Source organism: Diabrotica virgifera, chromosome 8, assembly GCF_917563875.1.
Source record: "Diabrotica virgifera virgifera chromosome 8, PGI_DIABVI_V3a".
NCBI classification, from domain to species: domain Eukaryota; kingdom Metazoa; phylum Arthropoda; class Insecta; order Coleoptera; family Chrysomelidae; genus Diabrotica; species Diabrotica virgifera.
Genome location: NC_065450.1, coordinates 61,174,736 through 61,185,863, shown reverse-complemented (window position 1 = coordinate 61,185,863; position 11,128 = coordinate 61,174,736). Strand labels below are relative to the sequence as shown.

Genomic DNA, 11,128 nt, shown 5'->3' with positions numbered 1-11,128 from the left:
AAATGTAATTTTCCTTACAATCAATTCTAGCTTAAAATTATACATATTATTATATAAACAAAATATTTAACGTACAAATGCCACAAGGAAATATTTCCAGAACCTATTTACACAAGAAAGAGGAAAATAACGTTTGATAGCAAGTGTACTAGCCTAACAACATTATTTGGTACTGTAGTTGAATATCTACATATATTTTTTCTAATATCTTATCACTTCAAATAGAAAGTATTATTTATAGAATGTTTAATTTATTACTATGATATTGATAACCCTGTAATTGTTGGTAAACTGATTTAACAAGTCTTTGAAGAAACATGTTACACTACGTTTGTTTAATTTTTGTTACTTCTTTGGCAAGTAAGAATATTGTTTTTTATATTTATCTCATATATTATTACTTACAAAATTTGAAGATTTTTCTCAAACTGTTTTCTGGTGGTATCTGTTTAAGGGCCAATTTCTCATATCGAGTTCAACTCCAGTTTAACCTGAACTTCTAGTAAACGTCAGTTTAAAGTCAAAATCGTCTTTCTCAATTCGCACGTTCAACCGATACGATGGCAGTTTAAACTCGAACGAAGCTTGAACAGTGGAATTCGGCCGTTCAAAGATGTCAGAACTCAGTTCAGATGATTTCATGGACTACGCATGCGTTGTATTAACACGAAACGCTGTCATAATATAAATATAACCTATTTTATTATATTAAGCCTAACGATAAACGATAACATTATTTTTGTTTTTATAATATTTATTTATAATTATTAAAATGACTATTTGACTATAAATACTTAAATTTAACTTTATTCAAAAACAGCATAAAAAATGTAGTTCAAAATGGCGACAGGTTTTTACCTTTTGCCATCTAGGGTAAAGTACCCAGTTATTGGCACTTTAAGCAAAGACTTTTAGGTAACTGTATTTTAAAAACAGTATTCAAAACATTGTTAGTTGTATTTTAACTTACAGATTTGGTAGTATTTTTAGATTAGAATACTGACGTCGTTTTATTCAAATACCATCTGAATTATTTTATATAAATTGTTTTTTGAGATTCGGTCTATTTCACCAGTTATTGGCACTTGAGTCTAGTTATTGGCATACCAAGACTTCCAGTTATTGGCACCTAAATTCAGATGGGCACGTCCTTACGGTTGAGTGGGTAGGTACCTAGGTCCCTAGATATATTGTTTAAAAAATAATAAATCTTAATATAACTTTTTATTAAAAACAAAAGACATAAATAAAAATGAGCCAAACACGTACAAAACTGAAAACATAAAAAAATAAAATGTAAAAACATAAGTTATATTTATATAAATTATATAGATAGACATAACGTACCTACTCAAAACTTAAGATGCCAAGCCACGTGCGGTACATACTTTACAAACATAAAAGCCTTTGTAGGCCTTAGCTTTTTTTAGGCAACCACAATGGTAACTTCTGGAACATTTTTGACACTGTATTCCAAAATTGACCAATGAAAAATTTTTTGTACAACTAAAGCATATTCCTTTATTTAAAATTTTATTATTTGTTGACAATGAACTGACTGAAATTTGTGTTCGTATTAAATGGTTATTATTTGCTGTCTCCTTTAAAATATTTCTAATATGTTTGGGTCTACTCGCAATTTTTTTCATTTTATCTTGTTCTTTTCTTAACTTATTTTCTTCTTTTTTACTTTATTTTCTTCTTTCTTTATTTTATTTTCTTGTTTTTTTAATTCTTTTTCTGTCTTATCCCTCTGTTTTTCTTCATAAATTTTTTTCCAACCACTTGATGTGATAACAAAAGGAAGTCTTTCAGTCTGAAGCTTGCCTTTTCTTTCAGGAGTTTTTGGTCACATTAAATAATCTTTAAATTCTATGCTCGAGCTAGTATTCGACACACAGTTTGGTTGATTATTATTATTGTTATTAGATTGCTCTACTACAAAATCAGTCTCATTTGTATCAGTAATATCTTCAAAATTACTACAATTAAGTAAATTTTCATATGGGTAAGCTTGAGCTGAAGTTCCGGGAATAGCAATATCATCATCCATCATTATTGGTGTACTGGCTTTATAAATTTCGTCTGTGATCTGAGGTATTACAATATTATCGTCAAATATTGGAACGTCAGGTAAATCAATTTCCTCTATAGTAATCATAGAGGTATCTGCAAAAAAATCCAAATTGTTTTCGGAATCCAAATTATTTTCTTGCGTGTTCGCAATTAGAAATTTTTTCCATATTTTTAGGAGTAGTTGAAAATGTTCATCAGTTTTTGCATCAGTATAATCTGTCAATTCTTGCAGTTTTTCTGTACCTACTGTTTCGCAAAAATCCGCATAAGATAAATTACACTCTTCTTTAAGCGTTGAAGTCTGTTTTTCGGCCTTTTCTTGTTTTCCTAAACACTTTGTAAAATCAATTGCATTACTGTTCCATGGAAAAAGGCCGCATGCTTTGAATCCACTAGAAATTGTGGAAGTTTTTAATTTCTTTATAGCCTCTTGTAAAATAGGCGCAAACTCTTGTTTTGTTAATTGTAGAAATGGTTTTTCTCTTCGCCATTCTAAAATAACCTTCTTCCAACTATTTTTTAATGGTTTAAAACATGATACGTCGGCAGGCTGTAAAGTCCTTGTTGAGTTAGGATACAACGAAATAAGAATAATTTGTAGATTGGTACACAGCTGACTCAATTCATAAGTGAGGTGACTTTTGTGCCCATCAACAAATAAAATAATAGGTTTTTTAATATTGTTTTGGGTCAAAAACTTATTAAAAATATTAGACATACTCATAGAAAAGTTCGGCCTTAATCCAGCCATTATCACTAACACCGATTCCCCAAACTTCTGGAACGCTACTGACTATATTACTTGGCAGCCTTTTATATGGATAAATAATCATAGGTGGAATTATTAAACCAGAAGCCGAGAAAGTAAATAAAACGGTTAAATTTGCTTTTGCAGCTCCTTGGTCTACTTGGTAAACATTTTTTGCCCCTCGAGGTGCAATAACTTTGTCTGCCTTTGGACAAAACAAGAAGCACGTTTCATCTGCATTAAATATCCTTGATGGGTCGTCAAGTATTTCAAAATATGATTTTTCTTTTAGATAAGACTCTATATTCGAAAACCACTTCCTTATGTCAGATTCTGATACATTTGCGCTGGCAATGGTAACTGATTCAAGAACACGAGATACTAAACAAGGATGCCTTTTCATAAAACACTGATACCAGTGATTTCCAGGAAGGTTATTCTTATTCTGAAAGGGAGTTTGTCTGGGATTCTTGTCTAAAAATGATTTTACAGCGCCCTGGATATCTTCTCGCCTACGAGGAAAACCTTTTTTATGACTTTCTAGAATCCACTCCGTCAAAATATTTTCTTCTTCCGAGGTCAGGTAAGAAGCTGGTCCATATACTGGCTTTTAAAATTTATTGCTTAGACGATACTGCAAAGTTTGTCTTGGTATATTAAACTTTTCGGTCGCTTGCTTTTTAGACATTCCATTATTAATGGCTTCTAAAGCGTTTTACAATATACCTTCATCATATGATTTAATATATTTACTATTTGCCTTTACCTTGGGCATTGTCGAATAATCTACAAGAGAAAAGAAAAGTTCTCTAAAATGTTTTTAAAAAGGCTCAAAACATATTGTTTGATAAAATAAATTCCTATATTCTATAAAATATAGCCTGATAAATGCCTGGAGAAAGTTCTCTAAAATGTTTTTAAAAAGGCTCAAAACATATTGTTTGATAAAAATCAATTATATATTGTACAGAATATAGCCTGATAAATGCCTTGATAAATTTTAATATTATTTATTAGCGTACTGATTTCTTCTTTTCAAAATCGAAAAACTATTTTTGCAAAATTAAGGTAACTGCCAATTACTAGCATAATTAAAATTTACTTCCGACCAATGATTGGCCTTGATGCCAATTACTAGATATAGACAAATTTTAAAACCCAGTAACCGGCACTATCAAAATTTTGTTTTTTACAGATATATTTAATTTTTATGTTGCAATAGCTAATATAATAATTAAATCATACAGATTCATTAATAAAAGGATACAAAAATAATATAATCAGTTTTTATCATACCTTATAACGGTTTAGTTTCTAAAGAAATTCTGTAATTACACACACATCCAACGGTCACTCAACTGGTGGTCTCTGTTACACTGTCAGCTGACAATATTATTCAGATAATTTGGCGCTACAAAAAAATCAGATGGTGCCATCTATTATCGAATGGACACTCTATGTCTTCAATGTTACAGAAATTCTTATAAATCACAAATAATTGCACTGATGCCAATAACTGGGTACATGCCGACAGCTGGGTACCTTACCCTATTGGCATTTCTCGAAAGCTGTAGAACGAGCGCTGACATGAACGTGCAATGAGAAATGAATTCCAGACAAAACCGAAGGTCACCGGTGAACCTGGTTCAACTGAACCATAGATTACCGCAGGTATGAGAAATCGACCCTAAGAAGTTAAATATTGTATTTATATGGGACTAGAACAATAATTACCAGAAAACGGCTGTTCTCGCCAGTGGCGCACAACCCCCCTACACGCGACAATATAATATACACGAAATTTTCGATTTTCTAAATCTGACTGAATTGAAAATTTGTCAAACTCGCACCTTATTTTCAGAAAACGATTCACCCATCCATATGTCAACCATCCATTTTGGTCCAAGGGTGTGGATTTTACGGCCCTTCCTATTTAGGGTCTATTTTTCGTTCTCGTCCCCAAAACTCCCAAACATTTCGAAAATTTAAGTCCAACCTTTGCAGCTTCTGATAGTACTGACCATTACCTTTCCAATGCATGTCTAATTTTGAAAATCGGTTATACTATTCAAAAGTTACCGAGCTCAGAAGTATGACTCAATTTCTATTTAAGAAAGAGAAAATGTTTATGGATATGTATTGTTATATAATTTTTATGGGAAAAATTTAGAAAATTTATTTTATATCCAAGACCACAAGATCATAAATTTTCATCGCCCTGTATATAGCCAAAATTTGTAAATAATATAATTAGTCGTAAGCAGTGTTTCGTGCTAAAGAGGAATAGTGTAGTGATAAAGATTCTAAAAACGGACTTAACAATTCAAAACAATGGAACTAAATTACGATCGGTTTTAGAAGTTGGATGTATTAGCGGTTGGAGTAAACAATAAGACGTTTCTAAATATTGGTTTCCTCGAAAGCAACGACGGTAAACAGATTTGTTTACCTTTAGAATAGAAGCTTTTTTTTTCTAGGATATAAAAAAGAAGTTAATTTTAATATCTCCTGGAAATTTGACAAGACAGGAAATTTGTATACAACACTATTTTTGCTTTTAAGAAATGAAAGTAGGGAGGTAATGTTGAGAGAATGGTTGTGATTGGCGAAAGAGAACGATGGAAAGAGAATAGAATGTTTGAGTCTGAGTTTGACGAGGGAAAAATTTACTGTGTAATTAAGAGGAAGAAGCTAGTCTAGTGTGGAAAGTAGTGATTTTGTGTAAAGTGGTTAATTTGGTGGCCGTGTAAGTAGATTTCTGTTGAGACGAAATCGTGATCGAGTCGAGAAGTAAAATCTTTTCGTGTCCGAATAGATTCCAGTTTTCTGTCTGGAACGGGTAGACGGTGTGTATCAATTTTGCACAAGATATCGAGCTGAGAGAAAAATCTTGGAATTATAAAGTTTTATATTGTTTGTATCGAGTCAGAGACTAAATTGAGGAGATATTTCAAGCGAGTGCTGTTTTGTTTGGGAAACAGTTTGGACAAGAAGAACAGTTGCAGCATCCGAGGAGGACGTGTGGGAGAAACGAGCACAACACAATCCATGAGAAGAGGTTAAGAAGTTAGATAAGGTTAGTCAGATTATTTGTCAAAAGAGAGAGATGTTTGATATTACCTACCATATTTGTTTTTTGTCGATTTAATTTTTACAGTATAATTTTATTCATTCAAAAATTCATAGAGGACATAAGTAATCTATTTAAAAGGTGAAGATTAAATTTGATTTTTTTTATAATAATAAGGACAGTCCACCGAAACATTAAAATAAAATTTTGTTTAAAGAAAAGGAGATAGTAGAATTCCAGATTATTTTTAGTAGATAAAATATTTTTATGAGAGAACACAGTTTTAGCATACATTTTGAATCTTATATTTATAGAAGAGAAGCTAAAAATATTAGAAATAAAAATCGTCGAAGAGTTCTTGGACCAAAAAAAATCTCTAAGACAAAGAATTTAGATGACTATTAACAACGAGAAAAATAATCACATAAACGAAAAAGATATAGTAAGACATGCAAAGACTCAAAAGTTGGTATGGCTCCGGCATATACTAGAATGAGACGAAAATACATTAATAAAGAACATATTAAAATGAAAATCAACAAACACAAGACCTACTGTAACAGGAAGACCAAAGTGCAGATAGGAAGATCAGCTCAGAAAGGATATCAAAAGAATGAAGACACCTGGATCACTGAAGAATAAAAATAGCACATAGGAATGGAGCTTTTAACCACCAATCGGGCGACATCACCCAACAGCCTGTAAATGAAGACTACAGAGAACAAGAAAACAAGAAAAATGTGAAGTGATCGGTCGGTTTAGATGTGGTGTTATCGAAAAATATGGAAAATATTATGGACAAAACACGTAATACACACGAAAATCTCAAGAAAGGTAACAAAAATGCTCAACACAAGGAACAAAAGAAAAATGAGCTAATTTGGTCACATACTAAGAAATGAAACTTATGAGTTGATGCGATTAATTAAACAAGGGAAAGTGTAAGGAAAAAGGGTTGAAAAATTTAAAGCAGTGGAGTGGAAAAACAACAATAAAACTCTTCAGAATCGTTGGAGAATAAAATGGGCCATGATGATTACCAAAGTCCTTAAAGGATGAGACACATAAAAAAGAAGAAGATCGGTCGCGAGAAACAGATCCAATGGTTTTTTCTTTATGAGGGATCATACTGTTTTTTTTTTATTTTTCTTATTACTTTTCTATTTAGGTGTCCATTGCATACCATGCCAAGAACGTACTGTCGAAGTAGAAGTACCATCATCTGTGAAAATAGGAGATAGTGCTACTCTTATTTGTAATGTTAAACCAAAGAACGAGGAAGATCATCTTATAAATGTACGTTGGTATAAAGAAAATGAAGAATTCTACCGATTTACCCCAGATGATACGCCCCCCATAAAACAATTTCCTGTTTCTGGCATCACTGTTGACGTATGTATATCTTAATTCTAAAGGGTTGTATGCTCAAAGAAGTCCTCCCTAATATTTAGCAATACTAATTAAATTTTGTGAATATTCTGAAATCAGTAGATTTTTATTCCAAAATATCATATTTTAATGATATAGATATCTGTCATTTGTCAGATCTAGACAGATATCTATATCATTAAAAGGTAACTTCTTTAGTATAAAAATTGAGCTGTCTTAATATGGTCAATTACCGGAGTGGACTCTTTGAGTGGCCAACCCTATTTACTTTCCACCTTGAATCAAACCAACATGGCCTCTTTGAGTGGCCAACCCTATTTACTTTCCACCTTGAAACAAACCAACATCGTCCCATGTTATACAAAGTCTTCCATTCCATTGCTATTGAAAATAATGTTCTTTGTTGATCTACTTTTAGCTGTTATACAACAACGACTTAAAAATGAAAATATAGTTAATACGGAAACATTTGCAATAACAAAATATAAAATAATATTATAATTTTATCAAATATATTTAAAAAATTGTTTTTTTTTGCTTAGGCAGAAAAAAGCTCAGTTAAAACAGTGGTACTAAACAATGTACAAAATCAACTATCAGCAAATTACAGTTGCCAGGCTAGTTGGACTGTACCAAACATCGCAACTGCTAAGGATTCGAAAGAGATGTTTGTTGTGGGTAAGTTTTTCATATTATTAAAGAGGCAATGTACAATCTACACATCGCACCTCCACTCAAACCGTGTCACAACTCAAAAAATATTAAAACGGTTTTATGCACCAACAGTTTATTAAAACTCATCATCATCATCATCATTCTCTTTGCCTTATCCCTATGCGGGGTCGGCTTCCCTAATTTCATTTCTCCATATAATACTATCTTGCGTCATATCAATATTAATCCCCTTTACCAACATGTCCTGCCTAATCGTCTCTCCCCACGTCTTCTTTGGTCTTCCTCTCCTACTTCTTCCAGGAATCTGCACTTCAGCAATTCTTCGTATTGGGTGATTACCGTCTCGACGTTGAACATGACCAAACCATCTCAACCTATGCTCTCTCATTTTGGCATCAATTGGTGCCACACCTAGACTTCCCCAAATATACTCATTTTTAATTTTAACCTTTTTTGTCACTTCACTCATCCATCTAAGCATTCTCATTTTCGCCACGTGCATTCGTTGTTCCTCTTTCTTTTTCACTGCCCAACATTCAGTTCCGTACATCATAGCCGGTCTTATGGTTGTTATATAGAATTTTCCCTTCAACTTCATTAAAATTTTCCTGTCACACAGCACACCACTCGCTTCCTTCCACTTCATCCATCCAGCCCTAATTCTACTGCATGCATCTCCATCTATTTCTCCATTACTGTGTAATAACGATCCCAGGTACTTAAAACTATTGATATTTAAGTTTATTAAAACTACAAAATCCTATCTCAAAAAGTGTTTATGGTTTAAGTATTTGTCATTAGATGACACTAGCGTCATAATATTATGGTTAACCTATATATACCATCCACCGCCCATAAAAAGTGTCACTTATCACTTATCGGCTTCAGCAAAGCCCATCTAAGATTGGTATAAACCGTTGTTTGTCGAGTTGCGACAGTATATGATGGCTTTATTGCTTCAAAACAATTTGCGAATATGCTCAAGAAAAGTGACACCTTCATTTTTCTTTTTGTAGTACTTATGTTTTATTTAGTTTTGTTATTTATATTTATACTTAGATCTCTGGCCAGATGGTAGAAACATTTCTCCAGTTTTAAGAAACGTCTTCGAATGCATCTCCAAAGTGAGTTATTGACATGAGGTCTGATAAGGTAATTAATTTATGGAGAATTCAGTTTGTTAAACTCAACACACCGAAAACATACGGTTAGGGATACATTTTGTTTCGTAAAACCGTACCCTTTTTAGCATCTGGTTTGTATATTACACGTAAATTTTATATTACCCACATTATTTCGTTTTGAGAAAAGTTATTAAAAATTAAAATTAGCAAAAATAGTAATTAAAGCGTGTCGCCACAGATCATTAAAATTATTTTAATTCGTAAAGAGAAATTAATCGCAAAATGTTATCATCTGTCCAATTTTGCGCCCCCATTATTTAGTAAGTCAATATTTATTTTTTACTAAACACCAACCTGAGACTAGTCTCAGCTCTTCTGGCATAGAAAACAGACTGGAGTTTAGATCTTCTTCTTCTTCTTTTTGTGTAGACATTACTCTGTATGTTTTTCAATGTGCCTCCAGTAAGTTGTCATTCCATCTATTTCGTGGTCTTCCCACTGATCGTCTTCCTATTAGGGAATCATCTTTCACCGTCTTTACTACTTTACTACTTTGTTTTCATTCGGCTTATGTGGTCGTTCCAGTCTACTCTTCTGTTTTTCACGCAGTTATTAATGATGTTTACCTTGCATCTCCGTCGTATTTCTGCACTTCTAGCTCTATCCCATAGTGCTTTACCATCGATTCTTCGAAGTGTTTTCGCCGCGTATGTCATTATTGGTCTGTTGACTGTTTTGTAAATTCTGCCTTTCACTACTTTTCCGATATTTTTATTTCTCCATATTGTTTCATTCAGGCAACCTCCAGCTCTGTTTGCTTTATTCACCTGATCTTTCACTTTTGTTTCGAGCTTTCCGTAGGTAGATAGTGTGATACCTAGATATTTAAACTCCATGACTTATTCTATTATCTGACCCTCCAGCTCTAATTTACACCTTATTAAATTTGCTGTTATAACCATGCATTGATTCTTTATTTGGGGAAATTAACATGTTAAATTTTCTTTGGATTTTAAATTAGATCATAAGGTCATAAATTATTAACCTTGTACACTTGTGACAAGCTGCGTGTGGCTGGCCTCCACACCATGTAAAACTTTAGAGCCTCGAAACCCCAACGGGCGACCATGGCCCTCCATGGGCTGTCAGCGGTCACCGATGATGATGACTTGTGACAAGCACAGTCTCGGAGACAATTAACAGTCTCGAAGAGTTCCCATGTACATTTGTAAATGCAGTCTCGAGACTACCTTGTCTCAAATGGATACTTAACTTTACATGAAGTAGAATCTTACCTACTTAAAAAGACTACCGTTTTGTTAATCCTAGAGCTGGAAGCGGATTTTACTCGTGATAAGTAATATGGACAAACTATACGGGGATATGTTGAATTATTTGTGTACGTGACCTTCCGATATGGGCGAACATTGGGAATAAGTAGGTCATGATGTAACTAAGCAAAATCTCCAGGGGGTGGAACGATGCGTAGGGACAAAGGAGTGGCGGGCAGGGGTGAATATAAAAATTATAAGATGGTTTTGTGACGTTCGTTATCAAGATAGTGCACTAAAATTTGGGAATAAGTAGATCATGACGTAACTAAGCAAATCTCCAGGGGCGGAACGCTGCGTGGGAGACAAAGCTGTGGTGGACGTGAGAAATAAGCCTGTTTCTCACGCGCACACTCCTGGTATTTATAAACTGACATGTTCGTACTCGCTGCATACAATTTTCTACTTTAATATATACATGGTGATGTAACGGCCATTTTAAAGTTAAAAGGAAAGTTAAATTTAATCCACCCTGAATTTCTTTTCAACAAAATTAACTTTTAAGAATCATTCTTGTTATAAACTTATAATAAACTTTTTTACATATTTTATTTTAGATGAATTAAAAGGGGAAATTATTCTAACAGTGGAAAACGAAAATCCTGGTTACAATGAGCAGCTGATGGGAGTGTGTATTACTCCTCCATCTAAAATTGCGCCAAAGATTACATGGTTTTTAAACGGATACCAGGTAAAGATAATATATATTTTGAAT

General features: G+C 33.1%; 1 protein-coding gene across 4 annotated transcripts in view; it reads left to right on the top strand.

Moving 5' to 3' along the window:
- Positions 1-226: 226 nt before the first annotated feature.
- LOC126890392 (uncharacterized) overlaps positions 227-11,128 on the top strand; it is a 49,516-nt gene continuing 38,614 nt past the window's right edge. Inside the window, exons 1-4 of one of the 4 annotated variants that reach the window (XM_050659288.1) lie at positions 227-360; positions 7,063-7,286; positions 7,826-7,961; positions 10,971-11,104. In XM_050659288.1, the coding sequence (XP_050515245.1) occupies positions 318-360; positions 7,063-7,286; positions 7,826-7,961; positions 10,971-11,104 (537 nt within the window). In that variant the 5' untranslated portion in view covers positions 227-317. The remainder of the gene's footprint in view (positions 361-7,062; positions 7,287-7,825; positions 7,962-10,970; positions 11,105-11,128) is intronic. The other 3 variants (XM_050659290.1, XM_050659291.1, XM_050659289.1) reach the window with 3 other exon arrangements.